The 26,279-nt window shown below is 50.5% G+C and overlaps 2 protein-coding genes across 2 annotated transcripts in view; both read right to left on the bottom strand.

The window, feature by feature from the left end:
* Positions 1–346: 346 nt before the first annotated feature.
* Positions 347–4,484, bottom strand: NDUFAB1 (NADH:ubiquinone oxidoreductase subunit AB1). Its single transcript, XM_081965759.1, has 4 exons — positions 4,185–4,484; positions 3,987–4,074; positions 2,893–2,998; positions 347–505 (listed from the first exon to the last, which is right to left on the bottom strand). The coding sequence occupies exons 1-3, from the start codon at positions 4,437–4,439 to the stop codon at positions 2,907–2,909; spliced, it is 435 nt and encodes a 144-aa protein (XP_081821885.1). The 5' UTR covers positions 4,440–4,484; the 3' UTR covers positions 347–505; positions 2,893–2,906.
* A 2,599-nt stretch (positions 4,485–7,083) lies between these two features.
* Positions 7,084–26,279, bottom strand: part of PKD1 (polycystin 1, transient receptor potential channel interacting) — a 184,869-nt gene continuing 165,673 nt past the window's right edge. Inside the window, exons 45-56 of the mRNA XM_081965355.1 lie at positions 24,797–24,856; positions 24,551–24,650; positions 23,090–24,310; positions 21,267–21,907; positions 19,583–19,666; positions 17,860–18,021; positions 15,870–15,955; positions 13,308–13,469; positions 9,754–9,870; positions 9,045–9,132; positions 8,183–8,331; positions 7,084–7,592 (exon numbers count right to left, since the gene is read on the bottom strand). Coding sequence (XP_081821481.1) covers positions 7,364–7,592; positions 8,183–8,331; positions 9,045–9,132; positions 9,754–9,870; positions 13,308–13,469; positions 15,870–15,955; positions 17,860–18,021; positions 19,583–19,666; positions 21,267–21,907; positions 23,090–24,310; positions 24,551–24,650; positions 24,797–24,856 — 3,099 coding nt within the window. The 3' untranslated portion in view covers positions 7,084–7,363. The remainder of the gene's footprint in view (positions 7,593–8,182; positions 8,332–9,044; positions 9,133–9,753; positions 9,871–13,307; positions 13,470–15,869; positions 15,956–17,859; positions 18,022–19,582; positions 19,667–21,266; positions 21,908–23,089; positions 24,311–24,550; positions 24,651–24,796; positions 24,857–26,279) is intronic.

The following is a 26,279-nucleotide window of genomic DNA, read 5'->3' as shown; positions in this document are numbered from 1 at the left end:
CAAACACTGCTGCATAAAGCAAAGGAGAGCCAGGTTTATTTCTCACCCAAGTGCCATTGTGCGCACAGGCCTTACTGCCCAATGGGCATAGGGTGCGCCCAGTGTTCAGAGTTGCATCACTGCAGCAAGCAGTCATGCTGCAGTTATTCCGAAAAGCTCACAGGAATCTAGAACCAACCAGCTGCCCGTTAGCATTAGTTAGACCTTCTGCGGCAAAGCCACGAACTGCAACCAGAACCTCCTGCGCTCCAGGAGACCTTCGAATGGTGAGGCGGGGATGGTGCAAATCAGAGGGGAAGTCTTGAGAAACATAGCATTAAAAACAGCGACAGTGAAACAAAAGGCGTAAGAATTTTTCATATTTATTCTGAAGGCCAACATTTACAACTTTAAATAGGACAAAGAAAACTCTCGAGAGCCACAGGGATTCCAAACCGCAAAGGGGGTGGCTTGCCAGGCTCCTCCATCTTCGTCCAGCTCTCGGAACAAAACAGGGAAGGGACACCTGTGGGCATGGCAGGGAGAGAGAATACCTGTAGTTTGCATAGGATCCCCAGAAGAGTTAATCACCCTCAAGAGCAGCCAGTTCCTATTGGCTCCACCAAGCAATGAGAGATCACACATGAAGACAAATAACCACGTCCCAGGATCATGTTGCAAGATTGAATCTGGGCCGGTCACTGGGACCAGAGATTTACTCTTCCGAGCTTTTGGTCTCCTGTTGGAGCCCATCCTCGGGGAACTTCTCAGTGCTGGAATATGTGCTGGCAGAATAGAATATCCCAAAGGCACATATTCCAGTAGAGGCAGATGCCATTTGACAATGAGAGATCCCTTGGTAAGACCACTATTTTCATCCAGAAGGGCGAGGCTCCCAATGAGCCCGTTTAGGGAGTCAAACCAAATGCATCTGAATCCATTGTGTGGTTCTCCACTCCCGGGAGAGGGCATGGCCCGCTGAACACGCCCAGACAGACGTCTCCAGGGGGCAATTCTGGGGTGGCCTTGGGTTCACAGCTCCTGATAGAAGAGCAGGGACCAGGCGTGGTCAGGAGGGCCTTTGCACACCTTCAGGTTGTGCATCAGTTGCACCTGTTCCTGGACTGGGAGGCTCTGCTCAGTCACGTGTGCCTGAGCACGTTCGGGCTGGACTACTGCAATGTGCTCTACATGGGGCTGCCCTTGAAGAGCATTTGGAAGCTTCGACATGTATAGGATGCAGCTGCAGGGATAGTAAATGATGTTGGATATTCAACGCGTGGAACCGCTACTTCACGAGCTGCCACTGTGTTTCTGGGTGCAATTCAAGGGTTAGGGTTATTAAGCCACGCAGGATTTCCCAAGGAACCAAATTGTCACCGTTGAAGCTGTCCATGGCTTGGGGCCAGGTTATCTGAGGGACCATCTTAGCCCAGTCCTTTCTATCTGCCCAATTCGATCCAGCAGGATGGGGAAGCCGAGGGTCCCATTAGCCAAGGAATGTTGGCTGGTGGGGAGGAGGAGGAGAGGCGCCTTCTCTGCTGTAGCCCCTGCCTTCTGGAACATTCTCCTCCTTCCAAGGATCAGACTGAGCCCAATCCTGTTGGCCTTTCATGAGGTTTTAAAAACCCGGCTATGTGCCCAGGACTGGGGTTCCTCAGCTATCCTGACAATTATGATACTTTTCTCAGCTACAGAATCTATGCATTTTAATACTATTTTAAACTGTGTTTTGTTTTAGAACTGTTCGCCACCCAGAATCACTTGGTTGGGGTGGGCAGCTACAGAATTAAAAGAAATAATTTGTCTGTGATCATCAAGCTGCCCTTTTGAACATAAAAGTAAGCCAACCAAAGCTGTGCTGTCCCAAGGCAGGACATGCTGCTTCCTCCCCCTTTTGCTGCCATGATGAATGGAGGCTCCCACATCCCAGCATTCATCAGCCAAAGCAAGAATGGTTTTCTGCCTCATCAAACACAGACAGACAAGGAGGTTTTTGCTTGTAAAAGGCACAGCAGCCCCTTATTCTGCCCTGGTGAACCTCTGCCTTGTAGGTGCTCTGGGCCAGTGCCTGTTCTCATTGCCGGGCAGCCTGCAGTTTTGTAGGAATTCTCTGCCATCTCTGATTTCACTTCCTGCAGCTCACACTAGCATTCCACAATCCATCCCGGGAACGCCCTGGGCACGGAGGTTTCAATCCCATCATGAAATTGCAAGCGCTAATTTTCCTGTTTCTGATATGCTCAGCATTTAAGAAGAAAAAACAGATTTCACCGTCTGAGCCTCTGTGCTTTCCTGCCCCTACTGCTGCTATTGTTTGCTCCCTCCTTCCCATCCAGTTTTCCAATATATCATTATCATGGAATCATAAAATGCAAACTTGGAAAGGATGCTAGGGATCACCCAGACCAGGGGTCTAATCAAACGGGGCCACGGGCCCATCCTGGAAGCAGCAAAGGATTGGCCTCGGTGCCTCTGCCAGCAAAAATGGAGCTTTGGGTGGCTACGCTTTTTGCTGGCAGAGAGCTGAAGGAGGCTGCAGAGGGCTCTCCCCCACCCACCCCAACACTCCCCAATTCCCCCCCCCCCCCCCGATCAAGCATCAAACACAACCCTGATGTGGTCCTCAATGAAATTGAGTTTGACACCCCTGATCTAGTCTAACCTCCTCTCGTTGCAGGAATCCTTTCTCACACTCTGTCCAAGGATGCTGACCAAGAGCGGCTTTGCTCCCAATGCAGATTCTCTCTCCTCCCAGCCAGCAACCCACCTTCCTAGACTGAAATGCAGGCCAACAAACTACCATCACCGTGGTCTCACACATAAGTCTCCCACGATGGGACCTGCTCCCTGGTTCAATCCCCTCTTGCAGACTTCACTGCACAACAGCATTGCAAAACGGTGTCCACTTACTCCGCTAGAGCAGCTCATTCATACACGTCTTGCGTATCAGCAATATAATCCATGATATCTTGAGGACTCATCAGCTTTTCTGCTGCCGCGTCTGGAATTTCAAACCCTGGAAAAGATTTGGTTCCTTTAAGTTCAGAGACGCCCAAGTTTCAGTCAGTGAGACCAGGAACCACAATCTTGGCCTGAAGGCTCCATCCCTCTGCTCAACAAACCCCACAGGGTCCAAGGCCAATTCCACGGCCTCAGGGGGAGGAGAGATGTCAGGCCCATCCCTCCGAGGGGAGAATACTGTAGAACTCAAAGCCCAAACCCAGCAAGGTCCCAGAGCACTGCCATTCTGGTGGGGAGGGGGGCCTGGGGCATTCCTCAGTTTATAACCTTTTTTCGTGGTGCCTATCTAACCTGTACTTTGACTTCCCTTCCTGGGAAGGTAAGGGGGAGGGCCATCTGTTTTGTTTTGGCTCCTGAGCCTCCAGCAAGCCGCCTCAGCCTGCTCAGATTCTCAAAACAACTTCACACCTGTGGATTGGCTTATTATTCAACACTCAAACTGAGGGGAGGGGTTTCTAACTGCTTTAACCTAACGGAATTGCCGGGGATCTTCAGATCTTGCTTTCTTTTGTCTTGCTATCACTTTCCTCTCAATAAGCGTTTCCTTTGGAAATGCCAAGGATCCTTTCTTGAGCAGAGAGGAGAAGAGGCAGGGCCTTCCACCCACCAAGCAACGGCGTCTCTCCTGGACCCCCCCCCCTCAAGATCTTTGGCACAAAGCTCAATGCCGCCTGCATCCCATTCTTCTAGACCTGCGCAATGGTCCCATAATCAGACTAAGACGCTGCGGCACACAGGGCAGGCGGACACAGAAGCCTGACGCCCCGGTCAGTCAGTCGTTGGAAGCCCCTTCCTGGGCAGAGACCCGGGGGCTGCTGAGGCCTTTCCCAAGGCGGGAAATTCAACAGGGCCAGCACCCAAAATCCTGCCTCCCGATCCGACCTCGGGGGCGGCTGGGAAGCGGACGCCGCAATGACCTTCGCCGGCTGGGCTTCCCTGGGGGGTGGGAGAAGGAGGGGGGGCGAGGCGGGGCGGGGGCTTACCGAACTCGTCCTCCATGGCCATGATGATCTCCACCTGGTCCAGGCTGTCCAGCCCCAGGTCCTTCATGAAGTGCGCCTCCGCCGTCAGCTGCAGGGCGACCACCGGGCAGGTCAGAGGGGCTGCCGCTCCTCCCCCTCGCCCTCCCCCTCCCCTCCCCCCGGCGCCCCCTCCCATCCCGGCGCCCCCTCCCCTCCCACCTTCTCGGGGTCGATCTTGTCGTAGAGCTTCAGCACGTAGAGCACCTGGTCGTGGATGCTCTTCAAGGTCAGCGTCGGCGCGTCCGAGTAGCCGCGGACCCAGGCAGGCCGCTGGGCCGGAGCCGGCAGCTGCAGCCCTGCCCAGGCCGCCCCTGCCAGGCCCCGACGCGTCCCCGCCGCGCCCAGCCGCAGGACGAGCGGGCGGCGCTGGAAACGGAGCCCGGCCACGGCGCGGAGCAGCACACGCGCCGCCATCTTGACCCTGTGCGCATGCGCCCTTTGCGCCAAGGGCGGGGGGACTCCTCCTCCCGGCAGGCCTCGCGGCGAGAGGGAAGGGGTGGGAGGGAGGGGGCGGGACCGCTCGTCACGTGTGAATCCGGCCCCATCCGCCACTCGCGTGCAGCCTCCGCGGAGTGAAGCCGGCCAGGCGGCCGCCATTGTTGCGAGCCCAGCTACAATGTTGCCATTTCTACCCAGTCCCTCGGCCAGAGCCTTTCGCGGGGGCGTGTCTCTTTCGAATGCGGATGCGGCCTTTGCGTCGAAAAGCGAGACAAGGATCCTCGGATTGCAGAGCCCAATTTGTTGCGCGAGACCCCAAGAGAAAGACGGCATCGGTTTTTGCCTCTCCAGCCCCCTCGAAGAATGAAATATTTTGGGGAATATTAAAAGGGGCAAAATATTATATTTCCCCCAAGAAGTGGAGGGGCGTGTTCTATAGAGGCAGAAAGCAGCCCCCGGTCTTTCTTAATAGCCCACAGCGGATGCCAGCACTTAAGGCGATCGCGCGCTTATTGAAGGAGGAAGCAACTACCTAGATGGCTCCATTCAGAAGCAAAGCAGAAGTCCATTCAAGACGGGCTATTTCAAAAACCGCTTACAGCAATTTAGACCGCTAACAAAAGCAGGGCGATAGGATTAGAACAAGCAGCCCCTCTCCCAAAAACTTAACATGGGACGTAGCTATGGGCCCCAATGAGAATCACCAACCCCCTTTCAGAACCCAAAGCCCCAATTGCCCAAACTTCAAAGTTGCAGTAACTATAAAGATCCATCCAACCATTTTTTCCACGGCCCCAGAACCCCAAACCCTGCTGGTTCTGTTCATCAATAAATTGACTTTCTTTCCAATCAGGCTCCATTCTATTTCCAGCTTGGAACTGAACCAGAAGGATTTTCCTTTCAACACACCTGTATAATAAAGCACTAAGAAACCAGGGCTGGACTGCACTGCAGGGATGTTGTACACGCTGCTTGCATCATTCCCACCCACCATTTCCTCAGTTTTACTCACATTCTGTCCTTATGTTCATAAATGTGGCAAACCTAATACTCCTTCCTGCTTATTTTCCTACAACAACCCTGTGAGGTGGGTCAGGCTGACAGTGACTGGCCCAACACTGCTTCCTCCCTGTGCAGAGCAGAGGCAGCTGGCACACAGGGGAAGCAAAACACCTGGGGGGATACCTGCCACTTGCTTGGAATGGAGATGAGAGAACGGGCGCAGATTGGGCTTGCTCAGCCAAACTGAGCTAAACGATTGCTAGGCCTCATTGAGGCACATTGGAGTCAAGTCGGTATGTGGACAGGGTAGGAGACAAAGGTGACCCATGGGCAAGCAGAGGGCAGCCGTGGCACAGCTATTACCCACTGGCTGTCTCTGCAGAGCTGATGCAGCCACTGCTGGAGAAAGGGTCAGTCAGAAGAGAGAGGATTCGATGGCCGTAGACAGAGCGGTCAGCAAGAAACAGGACACGGAAACCGTCTCCTCACCCACAGAAGCTCAATGTCGGGTTGGGAACAAACATAACTGGCACAATGGTACACACTTCAATGTCTTCTTTTAAAAACCCACATCCCAACCACACTGAGGGCAAAAGATGGGTCTACACCCAGGGGTGTCCAAACTTGGGAACTTTAAGACTTGTGGACTTCAACTCCCAGAATTCCCCAGCCAGCCATGCTGGCTGGGGAATTCTGGGAGTTGAAGTCCACAAGTCTTAAAGTTCCCATGTTTGGACACCCCTGGTCTACACAATGCAGTCAGCAATGTTACACTGCAGTGTGAACATAAAAGGGGAAAATTAGATTCCGCCCGGCACGTGCAGTGCCCAAATTCAGCGGTACGACCCACTGTGCAGAGTTTGGCACCCGGAGCTGCTGACAAGGGAATGTTGGCTCCCTCATCCCCATCCAGCCTCAATGCAGGATTGGGGTCACCTGATTATTCAGTTATGGAATAGCCCAAGGCTGCCTCTTTGGGGACCCTCCGTGCCAATTATACACAGCAGCGCTGCCGGAGGTGCTGAGAAACTCATCTTTTAGGTCCAGATAAATGACCTCAAGTCCTCCCCCTTATATCTCTCGCCACTTATTCGTGCCTGGTTTTGCCTGCCTTTTATAGCCTGTCCTGTCCGTTAATAGGCTGTATTTTGGCTAGCTGAACTAGCTGTGATCCGGATAGAGGGATTAACGAGAAATATTCTGGGGACAAGATAAACTGACAAGTGTAGCTTTCCCACAGTCCATCCCAGCCACAGCTGCTCTAAAGTCCAGTTCTTTCCTTCCTCTGACGGCGGCTTCACACGGAAAGGGGCATTCTAACCCCGGGTGTAGGCAGTGCAGCTGAGCCCCCGGGGCCAATCCTCATTCCCTATTTATTGCGCCAAAGGTGGGTGTGGGCGGGCAGAGTGGCATAAATTTAAATATCCCTGCAATATCCCAGGTAGCAGAACACCCCACTCACAGGCACAGAAGCCGCTTCACAGGTTCCTCTGCATTCGCTTAAAAAAAAGTATCAGGAATGTACTTGGATCTTCCTGAAAAATAACATTCTACTGTCATGTTATCCCCTGTCACTTCTAACATTTTACAAAAAAACTCATCACGTATTCAAGAACAGTCAAGGAAATGTGTCAGTTGCTTTATAAGTTTCATTTCTTTTAACAGCTGAAGGGCAACAGCTTCAAAAAGAGGCCACGCCAGCAGCCAACCAGTAGCTCCCATTAATTCTGGCCTGTTTGCAGAAGGAACATTCCAGGTGAATTGTGACCACGCCCATTTCTGAGTCCCTTTGCCAAAACTGGATCTTCTTGATGGCACTTCACAGCGCCACCCTTGTGAGCTTCAGCGTGTCCCTGAACTGCCCTCCGAGGGACTCGGCTCCAGAGTCTGTAGGCCTCTCAACTGGGGTGGAGCCCCCCTGTGTACCTATAGAGGTAAACCGAACCATCTTCTTGCCCAGCCAGCAGGCAAGTGTCCGTGACTGACCACCTGGCCAGGCACCAGCTGCCTCCAGAGTTGGGGGGCAGCAACGCAGTGCATTGCCCCAGAAATAAATCCCACACCGCGATGGTTCCAGATGCCAAGACAGCTGCTGCCGAAGAGCCCCTCACGTCACGCTCCAAGTACCTGGAAGACCAGAAAGAGTGTCTTTGGGAGGCTGAAGGCTTTGGAGCCCCCCGTCTCTTGCCTGCTTGGGGCTCACTCAGGTTTAGAAGACTCGGGACAGTGAGACGGCGGCATATGAATTGAATGAATTGAATGAATGAATGAATGAATGAATGGTGGCTGTTTGGAGAGAAGTGTAAAAAGGAAGCTCAGATAAAGCAGAATCAAAGTGGTAAACGGGAGACCCCCACAATGGAGCCTCTCTGGGAAGCCCGTCCTCCTCTCTCAGCCTCCAGAAAACGCCGTAAGAAGGGGGCAGAGTTAGGGAGGGAAAGGGCCACTCCGTATGGTTCTGGCAGGTTATGGGTCATCCCCCAAAGTGCATTTCCGGCCACAGGATGGGGCCTTTGTGGACTGCAGGCCGGGGGAAGCCAGCTGGGAATGAAAGCAACCAGTAGCTTTTTGCCTTGGAGCCCTTTCCTCCACTGGGGGTTGCTTGGGCCACGATTCCTTTGCCTGCTTGCAGAGCGGGCTGTTTCCCATTGTCTAATTAATTTGGCTACGAGCAGCTGAGTTTTGAGCAGCCAACCCCCCCCCCCGCCCCGACTTGCCTTCCTTGGATGCCGGGGGGCGGGGCCAAGAGCATCACCCCAGAGCTTCTGGCGGTCTTGGGATTGAGCGCAACCATCTGGAAGGCGGGGTTCCCAGGCTGCTGGCTGTCTTTGGCCTGTGGGTGGCTGAAGACCAGGAAGAGGAGGCCCTGATCCGCAAGACAGAAAACGCCCAGGGGGGCATCAGCTCTGCCGCCGATCAGATAAGACACACCTTCACAGGGCGGCTCCTAAAAACACTGAACCTGGGGCTGCACAAAGAGGGCTGGGCAACTGAGGGGAGGCCAGTTATCACCTCAAGATACTCTTTGAACAGTACCAGTATTTCCTCTTTCACATGCCTTTAGGTGGGAGGCTGCCCGGAGGGGTCTCAGCGGGACTGTTTGCCTACTTTTTCAGAAATGGTTGTCATTGTCTTCTCCTTCCTGGGGCTGAGAAGGGCGGATGGGACAAAGGCCTCTACATCTATCAGGCAGGACTAGAGTTCAGATGCCAGTGCCCTTAACCACTACACCAAACTGCCTCTCTGTCAATTCCTAAAGTTGTTGTGGTGAGGGAAGGGGGCAGGAGCGCATTCCACGCATACTTTCGGCTGGAGTCGGATCTCAGATTACTGCAGTAAGCTTGGGAGGGGTGCACCTCATTGGTCAAAAGTCGAGGACTACCTGCACTTCCCAAAGGAGCCGCACCTCCTCCTCATCCGAGCTCCCGCACATGCAGACCCCACATTCTCACTCCTGCCTCAAAGGTGCTCTCAGAAAAAGCCAAAGCAGGGACTGAGAAGCTCAGCCCCAGGAAGGCCACAAGCCCCCCCCCCCCAAGGCCTCCCTGCCTTTCCCAGGGGGGACCTGGAAGCACCTACCGAGTCGGAGTAGGCCTTGTGGCAGACGGACGCAGGGAAGGACCACTCCACCGGGATCTTCTTCAGCAGCTGCCCGGTTCCCAGGTTCCTGTGGAAGGCAAAAAGGCCACCGTGAGCTCAGCCCTGGAGGAATCCTGGTCCCTTCAGCTGCCTGGCCAGGACGAGCCCGGCAGAGACCAGAGAAGGGAGCCTGACAGGTATAATATCGATCAAATAAGCAATCCCGATAAATCAGTGCTTCTTGACGAAGGAAGCTGACGGCTACCGGTTCTCCACAACTGGTCAGAACCTGCTGAATGCCAACTCTGAATCAATGTTTATTTTGGTTCAACGGAGCATGTCCAAAGACTGACTTTCAACTGAGAGGCTGGACAGGACAATATTTAGTTCTGCATGGTCTCAGCCTATTTGTAAATTTGTAAAATCTGAATTGCAAAGAATCTGTATGTATACACATAATTAAAACTTTTGTACTGGAGATATTAGAATTTTTGTTTTATTCCTAGTTTTCTGAATTTTTTTTTTCCAATTATTTCACTCCCCCCACCCCCTTTCAATTACTTTTCCATTTATGCACTGAGCATTTTTTTTCCAATAGCAATATAGTTTATACATACATTTGTATGTGTTATCTACTGTAACATCTTTGTTGAACTGTCGGAATTTTAATGAAGGAAAATAGCTGGGCCGGAGCAGCCTGTGGGCTCACCAGAGGACAATGCAGTTCATGGCAGTCATTCCAAGCAGAGCCTCCTGCAGTCCAGCCACACTGGAAAAAGCCACGACGGTCTCTTCCGGGGGCATCAAAGCCCCCCTTTTATGGCTCCTGCAAGACATACAATACAATACAATAGTAGAGTTGGAAGGGACCTTGGAGGTCTTCTAGTCCAACCCCCTGCCTAGGCAGGAAACCCTGTACCCTTTCAGACAAATGGCTATCCAACATCTTCTTAAAGACTTCCAGTGTTGGGCATTCACAACTTCTGGAGGCAACTTCTGTTCCACTGATTAATTGTTCTAACTGTCAGGAAATTTCTCCTCAGTTCTAAGTTGCTTCTCTCCTTGATTAGTTTCCACCCATTGCTTCTTGTCCTACCCTCAGGTGCTTTGGAGAATAGCTTGACTCCCTCTTCTTTGGGGCAACCCCTGAGATATTGGTTATCATGTCTCCCCTCGTCCTTCTTTCTCTTAAGCTAAACATACCCATACAGGCTCTCCTGGTTTCCAGAGTCTGTTTGTAGGATGGAAAATGAGTAGAGAGATAGAGTAGAGTAGAGTAGGAGTACAGTATTACTATAGTACAGAGTAGAGTAGAATATTAATAGAATAGAATAGGATAGAATAGGGTGGGATAGATAGGATGGGATGGGATAAGAGTAGAATGGGATTGAGTTCCGGTTCCGCCGGCGGCGGCGACGGGCAGCTCTTTGCCCGCTCCGGCTCCCCGGTGGGCTTCCCCACTCCTTGGGGGGCACAGGACACCCCGCAGAGGGGTCCTGCCGGAGGGGCGGCATCGCGGAGGACTCCTGCAGCGGCGGCGGCCGGCGGGAGGTCTCTCACGCGCCCAAGGCACCGGGGAGCAAGCTCGGAGGGCGCTTCGCGTTTCTGCGCCTCGCGCCTCGCTATAAGCCGACTGGAGAATGCAACAATAGAAGGAAGCGGCTGCAGTGCGGTGAGGTTGCTTCTCTCTTCATTCCCTACTTTGCATGAAGAACTATTCAGCTTTTTAAAAAGATTTTTACTTTCGGAGCATTTTGGAGGCGCGGCTGGAGGGAGGGGGGTTTCCCCCCCCCCTTGGACAAGCGGCGAGGAACAATTCTGCTCTCAGCCCCCGGGGAAGGAGGAGGGGGGAGAGCCAACGAATGAAGCCTCACCCAGGCTGAGATGATTTTCTCTTCAACTTATCGCTACATATTACTGTGATTTGAGGACTTTTGGAACTTTTTAAAACTTTGTTATGCCTCTGTGCCCAAAACTGGCAGGGCAGGATGGCACACTTCCGTTGTCTTTATGAACTGTGAAACTTGACTCCACCTTTAAAATTCAGGCTTCCGGTCTTTGTCTCCGTGTTTCCCAGAGGAATCTCTTGTGGATTGGTATTTTTTAAACTTCCTAGGGGAAACTTTCTATCTACTGCCAGACTTATTAGAGAGACTCTCTTCTGCCTGGCTCTTCTGCTCCCGAGACTCACCTGGCTACCCTTCTTTTCTAACTGTCTATCTTATATATGGACTGAACTTCTAACATTATAAAGGATGGCATCTAAAAGACCACCTCCTGGAAAACCTGGCTTTGCCACTTCTGCTCCAACATCCGCAACATCCAGTCCAGCCACACAGTCAAAGATATCAGAACTGATGCAACCTAAGACTACAGAGATGGACTTTCAACAAATGCTTCAACAAATTCTACAGGGCCAAGAGGAAATCAAGAAACAGCTAAGGGAAATGAAAGATGAAATTAAAGAAAATCAAGCCCAAATATATAAGAACTCACAAAGACTGAATCTTGTGGAAGGGGGGGTGGAGGAGGTGAGGGGGGGGGTAGAAGCTGTGCAGAAAGGGAACAAAGATCTTGACATCCAACAGATGAAAATAGAATTTGAATGTCCTATTACCTTAGATTTCAAAATGTTATAGAAGAAGATGGGGAAAACATAAGGGACATCATGACAAACATCCTGGCTGACTACACACACAAAGAAAAACAACAGATGGGGTGGGATATAGACCTGGTTTATAGAGTGAACTCAGCTTATGCTAGAACACACAATGTACCTAGGGAGGTTCACATTAAATTTCTTAGAAAAAGCACAAGAGATGAAATTCTGGGTGTACAAAGGGGGCAAGCATTGACATACCATGATATGGAGATAACCATTCTGAAGCAGATCCCTAAGAAGATTAGAGAAAAAAGGAAGAATTATTCGCAATTAGCGAATAAATTATACCAGAAAGGGGTGTGGTTTAGATGGTTGATGCCTGAAGGTATGCTGATATTCTGGGAGGAGACAAGAATCAGAATCAATTCACCCATAGAGGCGCAGGCCTTTATGGAAAAAAATAAAACACTCCTAGAGAAAACACCAGACACTACAACGGACACGCAGGACACGGGAGGGGCCAGAGCTCTGCCAGTGGAGGGAGATGGGGCAATAGCAAGAAGACTCAGATCACAAAAATAAACAAGAAAATCATATTATTATAAACTGACCGAAAGTGATAATGGAATTATATCTGGATTTTATACTGTAATGTCTAATCTGATTGAATTTAGTAATAGAACTAATATGCTGATTGTAATCAATTATATACCAATGCATTATATATAAATGTATACTATGAGTATGGAGGGAGGGACGCCTGCCACATTTTGCAACTGCCAAAATTTGTATACCTGTCCATTTACCCTTTTCCCTATAAATGTTGAAAAACCAATAAATTTTTATTTAAAAAAAAAAAGAGTAGAATGGGATAGAATAAGATAGAATGGGATGGAATAGGATAAATAGAATGGGATAGGACAGAATGGGACAGAATGAGAGAATAGAATAGAATGGGATAGGATAGAATGGGAGGATAGGATAGAATGGGATAGGTTAGGATAGAGTAGAATAGAACAGAACAGAATAAAACAGAATAAAACACTCTATTGGCCAAATGTGATTGAACACACAAAGAATTTGTCTCCGGTGTAAAAGTACATACAAGCAACCAAGTGATGTCATAGATTGTAAGTCGTAAGATACAATAATAATTCATAAGATACAAAGAAGTGATGAATCCTAATCAATAGGAGAAGGTAGTAGGAAAGATGAGAAGGGTAACAGCAATAGGGCCCTCCTACATGGGTAAATATCTTTAGGCACAGGACAGTGCTGAGGGAGTTAGGTGTTTAGCAGAGCGATGGCGTGAGGGAAGAGATCATCCAAGCCCCTTCACCCCCCCCTGTGACTCCTTCAAAAGCAGCAGTTTCTCCTGATTTTCAGTTTATAGCAGAGGTCTTCAAACTTGGCAACTTTTAAGACTTGTGGACTTCAACTCCCAGAATTCTCCAGCCAGCTATGTTGTCAAGTTTGGGGAGCCCTGGTTTATAGCATGGAAAATGAATTCACTGCCGACATGCTCAGCCCAATTATTACCCGCTTGCACAGATCAAATCCTCCTTTCGATTTCTTTCCCTGCTGCCTTGATCTTGCCTATTTCTAAGAGACCTTCTGAACTGGTGATCTTCCCTGAGAGGTTGACCATTTTCATTCCTCACCTTCCCATCTCAGAGAAAGAAAAGACTTCCACGTCTTGGCCTTGCAGTGACCAACAGCTGCTGACCAGCTTCCTATCGGTCAGGCCAAGGACGGCGTTTATGTTTCCAGCTTTGAGCAGGTCCTCCTTAGCGCAGCCATCTTCAGAAGGATGGAACAGAAGCCTAGAAGAAGAGAAGTCTGCTAGTGTCAGGCGTGCCTCCCTCAATAACCAAGAAAGAAAACTCCTAACTCCATTGTTCGTGGAATTAAAATACTTTTACTGGTTATGAAAAGATAGCAGCGAAAGTAAAGCAAGATCTGAGCCAGGAAGGCGCAAACAAATACATATCAAATGATAACCCATCCCCCTCCCTCCAACGACCCCCACCCCAGTGTCCAATCTGCAACTCCCTTAGGTGTCATGTGGGGCGCATCTCCAAAAGGCATCGTCATGTTGGCATGCAGGATAGTTGGCCTTGACCAGATCCAAACACCGGCCACCAGCATGCGCAGAAGATGGTGAGAAGAAAACTCCCTTTTCCATATCACTCCTGTACCATTTATTCCCATCCCAAACACCACGCCCCCACCCTCCCCATTTCCATGGCAGCCGACAGTAAGTAAGCGAAGCAGAGTGACAGCTAGGGTCTCGGGTCTACTTACATGCAACATCAAAACCAGTTAACAAGGGGCTATCCATTTACAGCTATGCAGGAAAGCTCTAAGATGGGAGTAATACACCAATAAAAATACCAACATGCTATTGCAAAAAACAAAACAAAAAAAGCTGTCTGGTTTTTACCATAAAAACGGTACCGGTGGTTAGAAATGAGGGGAAAGGCCGGGACAGAAAAACACAGACAAGAATTGGAAAATATGGTATTAAGAAGGTATGATAGGTAGAAATCGGATATGTATTTGCAATTATATAAACGAAAGGATCAATGGATAGGTATCCATTACTTATGTAATGGATATAAAACTTAATTGTTGTAAGATCTAATCACTATATGGAAACGTTTATGCCAGAAATGTCGCATTATGTCCAATGCTTTTAATGTTTATCTAATAAAACACTTTTTGTAAAAAAAATAAAAAAATAAAAACAGGCTATGGAATTTGCCCATCAAAGGCTTCCAATCTGCAATGCTAAACCTATAAATGGCAAATTTGGACCCTGGAGTTTCAATAAGATTACAGGGAATAAGGAATGTTTCGTTCTGCCACCAGCTTGGGGTGAGGGGCATCCACGTGCTGACCACGTCCAGTTGTCCCTCTCCACCCCAGCCCAAGCAGAGACACGGCAGAAGTCCTGTCCTGGTACCTGGAAGTGTTTGGTTCTGGATGGGGTGAGACAGACTCAGACACAACCCCAAGAAGAGGCCAGAAGCCACCTGATTGAGTCCTCTTTGATTCCCGACAGGGTCGTGATTGGAGGGTCTTCTGAGACCCCGTTGAGGCTGATCTTGGATGGGATGTTCCAAGGACATTCATTCATGTCCTTCTGATCTCTCCATGCCCATCCCCCATCCCCCCAGATGGTCAGCAAGAGCCTGCATAGTAGCAGAGGCAACAGAAGGCTTTCCACGGAGGCTCCCCCTGCTGAGGAAGAGTCTTATCCTCTAGGCTGGGACCAGTTTATCACGGTGCAAAGAGAAAATAATCTGCTGCGATCTCCACACAGGTATCAGGAAGGGCATCCAGCCAGTAAATTCTCAGCTCTGTTCAATCGCCCCGACTCCACCAAGATAAAAATGGATTTACAGGGTCAGAAAAAAGAAAAAAAATGTAACTATCATTATTTCATTTAATATTTGTGGTAGGAATGAGATGGAGGAAGATTCGCAGAATTTGCAGAAACAAAACCAGGGAAACTTCAGGTGCTTTGTCTTGTGCAAAGGGTGACGTCCGTTAAATGCAAAGTTGTATACAATTGCTTGAAATATGCAAAAGCAGCAAACTGTTCCTCTCGTGCATTGGACCTAATGGCCTGATTTGGTTCAAGGAAAAAAAATCGCAGCAAACCAAATTTTGGTGTTACTCTGAGAACGAAAGCCCACAGCATTCTAAGCACCTCAGGATTCATTAGACCAGGGGTGTCCAAACTTGGGAACTTTAAGACTTGTGGACTTCAACTCCCAGAATTCCCCAGCCAGCCATGCTGGCTGGGGAATTCTGGGAGTTGAAGTCCACAAGTCTTAAAGTTCCCAAGTTTGGACACCCCTGCATTAGACTCTGTTGCTGAAATGCATAACCAGTCTCAAAATTTTTGAGTTTATATAAAAAATGAAAAATACAAAAGAAAATGATGGGAAATAATGGGAGGAAAAGGGGAAGAGAAAAGTGTAGGAGAAAAGGGAGAAAAGAGTGTTAATGTCCACCTCCTTTTGGTGCAGTAGAATAAGATAACAGCATCAAACCTCAACTCTCTACTTTAATATAATGAGAGCCATTCCTATAACAACAAACCTTTTTCATTGGCAAAACCCAAAATCAAAGTTTCATTTTTTCCACCTCGAGCACAAAGTCCAAAAGTGGTTTCCAAACGGAAACAAAATTGTGTAACAGGAGCAGTCGTTTACCTTATCTCGGCTGTCTCCAGGCGCCCCAGCATTGCACACACCACACTGTGAGCCCCCGAGAGGGGAACGATTTGGAGAACTGGAAGCTGGAAAAGAGAGCAGCAGGATCAATAGCCCTTCCCTTCTGGGCCAGACCTCCCCCTCCTCTCCGGGCATGTATCGTATTTTTTGGAGTATAAGACGCACCTTTTTCCCTCAAAAGAGAGGGTGAAAATCTGGGTGCGTCTTATACACCGAATACAGCATTTTTGGCCTCCCGGGGCTTTCAGAGAGCGCCGGGGGGGGGGGGGGATGAGCGAAAAACAGACCCGTTTTTGGGAGATCTGCAGAATGCAAAAACTTTTTTTTAATTTGCCTCTTCAAAATCTTGATGTGTCTTTACTCCAAAAAACACTGTAATTGTGTGTGTGTGTGTGTGTGTGTGTATATGTATTTGTGTAACAACCCCTGGTATGCCCAAATTTATTTATTTATCAGCATATATATATGTGTGTGTGTGTGTGTGTGTGTGTTGTGTTTGTGCTGATAAATAAATAAAGGGAGAATATTTGGGCATACCAGGGGTTGTAACACAAATACATATATATATACATACATACACACACACACATATATATTTGTTTTCGTAGATTTTCACGGGTACAGGTATGCAGGTTTTGGTGTATTCAGGTCTTTTCCCATGATTGATCCCGTGTAAGATTGATACTCTCAATCTTATACGGGAAAAGACCCGAATACACCAAAACCTGCATATCTATCTATCTATTCATATATATAAACAATTACCATATTTTTTGGAGTATTTTCCAATGTAAGATTGAGGTTGTCTTGGCAACGTTTCGGCGAGGTCTCACTTGCCATCTTCAGGCTGGGTTTTGGGCTTAAAGCGTAGGAAGACGGCAGCTGCGACCACACTTTAAGCCCAAACCCAGCCTGAAGATGGTGAGTGAGACCTCACCAAAACATCTCAATCTTACATGGGAAAAGACCCGAATACAACAAGACCAGCATATATATATATATATATATATATATATATATATATATATATATATATATATATATATATATATATATATATATTATGTGCGTGTGTGTATATATATATATATATACACACACGCACATAATACATACATACATATATATATATATATATATATACATATATATATATATACACATACATATATATATATATATATATATATATATATATACACATACATATATATATATATATATATATATACATACACATACATACATATATATATATATATGTATTTGTGTTACATTTATTTACATTTATTTACATTTATCAGTACAATTACAACATATATATATATATATATATATATGTGTGTGTGTGTGTGTGTGTGTGTGTGTGTGTCTGTATCCTCCAAAAAATATGGTAATGGTTGTGTGTGTTTGTGTGTGTGTATACATACATACATACATACATACATACATACGTGTTGTATTTGGGTATACCAGGGGTTGTAACACAACATACATACATACATACATACATACATACATACATGTATATATGTATACACACACACACACAACCATTACCATATTTTTGGAGTATACACACACACACACACACACATGTGCACATACATACATACATACATACAATAATACAAACTTTATTTATACCTTTATCGCATCAGACACTTTACAAAAACACAAAGTGAGGCGGCATTACCGTATATGGTATTTTATATTGTGCATATTATATTGTCGGGACATCTATTGTTCTAAAGCTTACGGCTCTTCCCTGTCCTAAAAAGAAACCATTCAGAGCCCTGGAGACATTAAAGGCCCACCTAGCCAAGCGACACCCACAATTTTGCTAAAGGCAGGGCTGAATCTTTCACCAGGCTTCCGCCCGAAAAGACTGCAGCTGGAGGGGTGGGTGGGAGGGACAGGGCAGCAGGCCCAGGGCAGCATTGCCCAGCCCAGCAGCGGCCTCGCTTACCTTTGCAAAGGGCCAGGTGTGCACCGTCCCCCACTGGCCAAGTTCCAGAGGCCTCCAGAGAGAAATGGACGTTTCCTCGGCTGTCACAACGCACAATTCTGCGAAGTCGGCTGCTTCCCACCACACAGCGCTCATGTCCACCAAGCAGGAGCCGGAGCCGTCCTGGGGGGCAGCGGGGGGGGGGGGGAGGCAGGGTGATTCGGAGGAGCTGAGGCCGGCAAGAGCCAACCGCACGGAGAGAGCCAGAGCGCCCCGCAAGGCACCGCCCAGGGTCTCCTCCATTTGGCCCACCTGCACAATCCCAAAGGCCCTGCCTCACCAGAGGGACCCGACCAGTGGTGAGTTCCGGATCCCGTTACAATCGGTACAGTTGGAACGGGCCCGGCATCGCCCACATGGACGCACGCGTCGTACCTGCCTGCGACGCTCCAGCTGCTCGTCAGAGCATCCTGCAGGTGCCGTATGCGCCATGCGTGGAAGCGCCGAAGGCTTAAAGGACAGGTAAGGAGCTTGGGCGGGCAGGTGGGCCCTACAGAGCACATACCGGAATGGTACCCGGTGCTCCAGGCAGGCTCCAGTACTCCCGTGCTAGGGCATACCGCCTGCAACCCTCCACTGGACCCAACCCGCTTGGCCTTCTTGCTCTGGCCTCCGACTGATGGCTTCCTTGGCCTTTGAAGGCTGCCATGAAAATGCTTTTGTGGCCCATCTTTCATGAGACGATACATGGAATCCTCACTCAGAGACCGACTGAAGTTACAATGGACCCCACGAAAGGCCCTGATGACCCAGATCCAAAGTTCCCAAAGAAGCCCCCTCCCCACAGTTGTGTGATCACATTTTGGGCCCTTGGACACTGGCCTGCATTTACGTTCATTTGCAGCATCCCAGCCACACAACCACAATTTGACTTTTCTTTCTCTTTTTGCTGGGAACTGCTGTTGACTTCTGATTTCTGCCAAAATGCACCCGTTGCAGACAGTGGATTTGCTCAACGATTGTAAAATTGGCTCTCAATGACTGCTGGGTTTGTTTTACTTAACAGCCATTGCAAAAACTGTCATAAAATAGGGTTGGTTGCATGGGTGTTTCAACTTCTGACCATCATGACACCTGATGGAAATTCCATTTTGGCCCTAAGTCAAGGACTACCTTTAGGACATTTTGTTTTTATCCCACCCAGGATCTCGGGAGGGAAGCAGGATGTAAAGGAATGCAATAAATAAGCCAATGATGATCAGTTGACAGACAGGCTTCCTTAGGTCTCTGCACCTGGGCCTAGAAGCCCTTGGGCCCCACTGGCACTGCAGGGATCTCCAGGCTTGCCTGAAGACGAAACAAGCGTCTTCTATCTCCCCCATCCCTCCCCCTTCAGGAGGGAACCTGGCCAGCAAAAGCCGCAAGAACTGCAGTCCATGCACCCCACCCCACCCCACCCTCTCCCTTCTGCGCCTGCCACAGGGCGATTCCGTCACAGGACCAAGGAAGGGCTGCTGCTGCTGCTGGAAAGAGCCCCACTCTGCCAAATGCCTGCTCGGCTGCAATGCCAGCCCAGTCAAAGGCAGAGCGACCCAGGTCTGTGCCAGTCCCTACAGGTAAAGCCCAGCCCTGGCCTGGGGGCTCCAGAGGAAAGAGCTTCCCCCAAGGAAGGATGGGTGCCACAGATACTCCATTAGCAGGGCAAACGATACAAAAATGCTTTTAACTCTTTTTCTCCTTTAACCTTCAGCTTTGAAGTCATTTTCAGGTTGCCTTCTCTCGCAGTGGCCGCTGGTGCCTCCCCCTGGAGCTCTTCTGCTGGGCCGCTCTGGGGAGACAAAGGGCAAGAAATGATGCCCACCCAGGCCAGACTCCCCCGGTGCCCTCTGGCCAGCAGCTGCACCCTGGAACGCGGCTCCCTCCGCACCCCAGCAAGAGCAGGGGAGGGCCTGCCCTGCAGGGGACACCAGGCTCCATCGCCGGAGGGCCGTTTCTCCATTTGGGATTGACCAGGGGTGGGTTACGGCTGCTGCTACTGCTGGTTTGCTCATGGATCTGCCTTGCGCGCTTGATGCACGCTACGCATCAAGCACGCAAGGCACATCCCTGAGTACTAAAAAACTTAGGGTGCCGAGACAGCCAGTTTGGGGGTGTGGCAGGCCTGGATTTTGCCAGTTCCAGCGACCAGGCTGCCAAGTTACTCCCTATTCGGCCAAACCGGTAGGAACTCACCTCTGGGACTGATGGAAAAAAGGGTGGCAGGCAGGAAAGTTCACCAACTGAACCCAACTCCTCGGAAAGGCAAGATGGTGGTCCCAAAATGCTTTGAGCTGCAGCCCCCTGCTACCCTAAAACAGGCTTTGCCCAGGGAAGCCAGGCTGCTTCCCATGCCAGGCCTGCAGTCCTATTCCTTCCAGGATCTTTGGCCTGCCACACACTCTCTCCTTTTACTATGCTGTTTCATTAGTGGGCTAATTGGGAGGGGGAATAGTAAGAGTAGAATGTGTTTGTCAAAATGAAACGTTCCTTTCTAGAAGCCCAACACCCATATTAAACTCTTCAGCCTGGGTCAGGGAGGAGTTCTAACACACCAGCCGGTGATCCAGCTGCCCCCAGAGGTCAGTTTGTTGGACAAAAGGGCAGCCAATAAAGTCAGGGCGGGGTTGGGGGGGGGGCGGCCACTGACCATCCCAACAGGGAGTCTGACGCCCAGAAGGAGAGTAAAATCTACAGACTGAGGACTAAGCCAGAGCAAAATGACCGGCCGTTGAGACAAAGGAAAAACTGAGTCCATAAGGGAGAGAAATAGAACAGGAATGACCTTCTGTAAAGGGGGGGGGGGGCAGCCAAGGAGGGTGCAAGGAGACATGCTCCACAGCAGGGGGTCTCCAACCGTGGCCACTTTAAGACTTGTGGACTTCAACTCCCAGAATTCTCCAGCCAGCCATGATGGAATTCTGGGAGTTGAAGCCCACAAGTCTTAAAGGTTTGGAGACAGACCTCTGCTTGATAGCATCGGATACTTTATAAAAACACAAAGCAAGGCAGCATTATTGTATGTGATATTTTATAGATATATAAAACATCTATTTATAGATAGATGTCCTAAAATCATGATTTAAAAATACTGCTAGTTAGAATACTGGTAGTTAGCAAGTGACTATAATGACTATAAACCAGGGGTTTCCAACGTGGGCAACTTTAAGACTTATGGACTTCAACGCCCAGAGAACCTAAGCCAACAAAGCTGGCTGAGGAACTCTGGGAGTTGAAGTCCACAAGTCTTAAAGTTGCCCACGTTGGAGACCCCTGTTCCACAGCATATAAAGATCTTCATTTCATCTGCGCCATCTCCAGGCCCTCTTTGCGTTCCCCAAGGTGGTTGTCTCACCTCAGCTACCTGGGTCTCCCACATGCAGCCCCTTTACCTGCCTGGGGGGCTCCTTGTCACTCTCCTGTGGCTCCTCGGATGGACTGGCGGCTTCTTCCCCCGCCTTCTTGTCAGTTCCAGCTGGGCCCGGCGAGCGAGGCTGCCCCAGGCCCCTTCCTGGGTCAGGAGACACGGCCACGGCTGCTTGCGAAGGAGAGGCCCCAAGGGCGCCTGAGGAGGACTCCGGGAGTGCTGGGGTCGCCCCCACCAGGGGGAAATCAGGGGTCTGCAAAAGGCTCTGCCCACCGTCCAAAGCCGGGGAGAGCAGCAACACACGGGAGGAAAGAGCCGAGGGGGTCCCCCTCATTCCTGACAGGAGGATTTGTCCCGACGCTGCTCCTTCCTCGAGAGGAGCCCCCCCAGGTGGGCTCAGAGGACCCTCGCTGGATCCCCCAGCATCCCAGACCCCCAGTGGCTTCTCGGGACAGACGTTGAGCTTCTTGGACTTCAGGTGGCCGAAATCTTTATCGGGCAGGTGGAACTCTTGGTGCGGCAGGCCGGGGGGCAGCCAGCCGAGGCGAAATGCCTCCCCACCCGGGGGAAGGAGAGGGAAAGCAGCAGCAGCAGCAGAATTCTCCAGCATCCGGAGACCAGGAGAAGCCAGGCCGGGGGAGCCCGCTGGTGGGCTGCATCCTCTGCCTGCAAACATGGGACAAAAACAAAAAAACTTGCAAGACCCAAACCTCAATTTCTAATTTGCAGATTTTTTAAAATTATTTTTCCAAACCTCAATTTCTGAGCTCCCCCAAAGAATTGACTTTAAAGGCCGCCCCTCGTTTCTCTCCTACGGAGACAGGAGGGCGACCCGTTCCCCCAGACTTCCGAAAACCCTTGGCTCAGAGGCCCTCTCGGTCTTTGAATGACGCCCAAGGCGAGTTTGCTTCACATGCCTTTATTTTCAACTATAAGGTGGCTGCTTTTGATTGCACCTGCCAATATGCCCCCCCCCCATCCCACCCCGAGGGAGTCCTGGGAGATGAGGCTCCATTCAGCCTGCCTGGGAGGCTCTGCCCTCGGCACAAGGGGGCTTCTGCTCTCCGCCCAACCCAGAATAAGCCCTGCAGGAAGGCCGCCTGGGACCTGTCAGGCCTGCAGCCATCTTTTCTTTTGGATCTTTGGCCTGCCACACTTTCTATTGTTCTACTATGCATTTTCTATTGTGGGAAAGTGGGAGAGGAGATTGTACGGAGTTAGATGCTATGTAGCCATAACAAAATGCTTTCTAGAAAGCCAAGGTCATCCTTTGCACCTCTGCACCTGACCGGAACTGGATGGGTGGAACTGCCAGCACAGCAGTGGGAGATTGGACCATGGGATGGATTTATGGGTGTGAGGGAAAGATCTTGAACTTTCGACTGGGTGGGGAAAACCGGGAACCTTTCAGATTCGGGTTTCCCCAGATGTGCCAACATGGCTCTCTTCATAAATTGGAACTTTGAGGAATCTTTTGTCTTGGACTCTGATTTACTTTTGGGTGCTATCTGGAACTCCAACACCTTGCCTTGCATCTTAGGGAGACCACCGGGGGTTCCAAGGGGGAAAAGGGTCCCACCCTGCAGGACCAGCCAGGGGAATCCCCGGTCTGCTCAAGAGGTTCCCTTGCAGAGACCCCATTCCCCCCCCCCACCACCTCCAGGACTTCTCCCTCTGCTGGGTAAAGAGCTCAGGCTGGCCACTGGGCCCTCCAGCCCCTCCCTGCCTCTGTGCTTGCTGCCTTCTTTCCACGCAAGCCCTTTTCTCTCCCCCTAGGAAATCCTTTTGCAGGATGAACAAATGCTCAGGGGGGAGGTGGAACCGACCCTTCCAGGTTCTCCAACTGACCTGTGCTGAAGGAAGTCCTCTGCTGGGTCCTCCTCCTCCTCCTCAGCCTTCTCCTGCTGCCCTGGCTGAGTCCGGACCCGGTGCTCTTTGGCGAGAGAGCTGGGGAGCCCGAGGCGTCCCCTGGCGTACTGGGGGTTGAGCTCAGTCGATTGTCACTTTTGGGGGGCTCCTGGGAGGGCTGGGCCGAATTCGCCGCCTGCTCTTTGTGGGCCACCCTCCGGCCCTTTCTGCCCTTGCCCAGCTGGCTCTGCATGACCGCCTCCAAGTTCACCTCCTCCTGGCGCCTGGAGAGTCGCCGTGTCATGCGCACGTAATACTCGAGGGGAAACATGAGTCCCTCAACCACCGTGCAAGAGCTCAGCCCCTCCTTACTGGGGGTGACTCCTTCCACGGGGGGAGACCCCACGCCAAGGCTGGGCCCTCCGTCCTCCCCACTCGTCTTCTTGCTGGGGGGGTCTCCGTGACCCATGTCCTCCCTGGGCCAATCGGGGACAGTCCTGTCTCCTGGAGCAGCGCATGGGGTCACCGCTGAGTCCGCCAATCTTCCTGGATCTTCCCTGACCCCCCAGCCAGGCTGCTCCTCTCCCTTCTGCTCGTTCCGCTCGCTGGCACATAAGGACCCCCCGGCAGCAGCCGAGTCCTCCAGACCAGAAAGGCTCTCTTGGCTCAGGGGCTCAAGGGAAGATCCTCGACTCGCGTGTGGCAGGAAAGAAGGAAGCTCTGGCGTTGCCCCGGGACTGCCGGATTGCACCAGCATGCCCGCTTCAGAGTCTGCATCTGACATTGTAGGAGTAGTGCCGCCCCTTCCTCCTTGGCCAGCCTGCAGGGAGGTCTCGGGGGGGCTCCCCTGGCCAGGGTCCAAGAGGCTGCTGCTCCCCTTAAAGCCTGGGGACTCCGAGCCTCGGTCTGTGGCCCTCTCATGCTCTCCCCCAGGCCCCTCCCACGCCCTTCCTCCCCTCCGGCCCAAAGAGAGCCTTCCTCTCTGCTCTCCGGCGGTTTCACTGGTGAAGCTGCAGTTCCTCGCCAGAGGCGGCTCTGCAGAATTAAAGAGCACCCTCCGGCCAGACTGATGGGTCCTTCTGGAGCCTGATGTTTCTGGCAAGCTGCCTTCAAAGGGCCCGGACTTAAAAAGGACAGGGGTGGCTTCTGCAGTGCTGCCTGGGCAGGACGTTCCAGCCCGACCCTCTTCCGGGGGCTCTGGAGAGAGTTGACTGAGGTCTCCTGCAAAGGACAAAGTTCTTGGGGAGCTTCTTTTCCCCTGGGGAGCACAGAGCTCAGCAGAATTGAGCCTCCATAACCCAGGGCATAAAAGGGAGGGGGTGCTAGAAAAGGAGGGCCTGGCATCCCCAGAGGTGCCAAGCAGGTCTGATCGGAGGGAGTCAACTAGGACTCAAGATCCATTGGAGGCCCTCACCCCAATTCTTTGTACAAGGAGCCCAACAGAGGCTGTCTCAGGGTTACCTGCACAGCTCTTCCCAGCTTCCTCCTGCCCAAGAAGCTGGTTTTGCTCTGCAACTGTCTTCTTGGTGTGATTTTTAACCTTTGCGGCTCTCTCGGCACGCTGTGGAAAGAAGAGAAGGTTGTCAGCCACGCTGCTTTTCTTCTTAGTCAATGTGACATTAGTCAATTTCCGCTGATTTCTGCCCCTCAAGCCTTCCCCCAATGAGGAGCTCGTCCTTCAGCAGAGAATCCCTTTCATTTACCCACCTGCAGCCTATGGAATGTTTTGTTGTATTCTCTTTTCAACACGGCCAGTTTTTCTTTCAGCTGGAAGACAAAACAATTGTTAAATAATTGGCATATTTAACTTGAAAACTAACTGAAAGGGCTAGACAGGAACCATGTTTATGGAGATTCTCAGTCCTCCGGGTCACGGTTGTCCCAAAGGGGCTTTTCCAAGAGGCAACTGGACTTTCTGGCTTTTCTTTGGAGACGTTTCACATCACCTCCAAGAAGCTTCATCAGCTCTGACTGGATGGTGGGGAATGGAAGGATTTATACTCCTTGCAGGCAGCTGGTCATTTGCATCCTTTTGAATGCAAGGAATATAAATCCTCCCATCCCCCACCATCCAGTCAGAGCTGAAGAAGCTTTTTGGAGGTGATGGGAAAAGAAAAAGAAAAGTCCAGTTGTCTTTATTTAGGTTTGATTTGACAGTGAGGAGCAAGCACATGCACTCCCAGAAATTCCACATAACCTGATAGCTCGTTTCTAGCATTATGAGCTCCACAGACAAGGACAGGACTTTCTGGCTTCCGTGCGTTTATACTCCATGTCACCTGGCCCGACTAGAAGGAGCCCCAGGAGCTGGGATTGGTCTTCAGGGCAGAAAGCCTGAGGGCCTGAAGAGGGAGGGCATGGTGGATCACTGCTTTGCTATTCTCAGATCCCCTTTTGGTGGACATGAAATTTAAGAACACCCTAGATCCCTTTAGAGGTGCAGGGCATGGGGTTTGGATCTAGGTGACTTTTTTAAGCACCTGGGATTGTTCCCCATGTCCTGACAGACAACTCCACTGTTCTGGACCTCAGAGGTAACAAGGAGGGTGGATGGGTGTCCTTACGCAGCCTTCCTCCCTATGTGGATCCTGGCTACTTATGGGGCTGCCTGCCTCCCTTGCATCTGCCTGGTTCATCAGACACGGTTGGCACATACCCGGTGCCCCCCAATTAAATGATGCCCTCTGATTAGACCCTGCAAGCGCACCTTCTCTGGAGCAGTGCCAGCTCTTTAGAATGGGATCCCCCCCTCCCCAAAACCTGATCAGCCCCCCAAGGGACGGGTGTTTTGAAGGGCCTTGGAAACCCAGGCCTCTCCCTCTCTCTCTCTCTCCCCCTGGTCTTTGGCAAGGACAACTGACACCCGTTAAGTTTTGTTTCCCTCCCGATTTTTCCTTTGCCATCATTGTTGTTTTGACTTGTGCTATTTGGGGAGGGCGGGTGTGTGTGTTATTCTTTTGTTTTCAAATGTTTAACAACTGTAAACTGTCCAGAAGCCCTGGGAGTCAGTGGGCACCGAAACAGAATGAATGATTAGCTTATTGTACTAGGAACACTCGAGGAGGGAGCCTGGGGTCTTGGGTGTTGTTTTGACGTGCACATATTATTTTCAAATGGCTGGGAAGCGTCCACCATCTGGTCCCACGGATTAAATCCCCAAACGGTGAATAAGTGCCTGAAGAAATGCCAG

This window comes from Natrix helvetica, assembly GCF_964273705.1.
Source record: "Natrix helvetica genome assembly, chromosome: 13".
NCBI lineage: Eukaryota > Metazoa > Chordata > Lepidosauria > Squamata > Natricidae > Natrix > Natrix helvetica.
The sequence above is the reverse complement of the archived record's forward strand: the minus strand, read 5'-3'. Positions and strand labels throughout refer to the sequence as shown.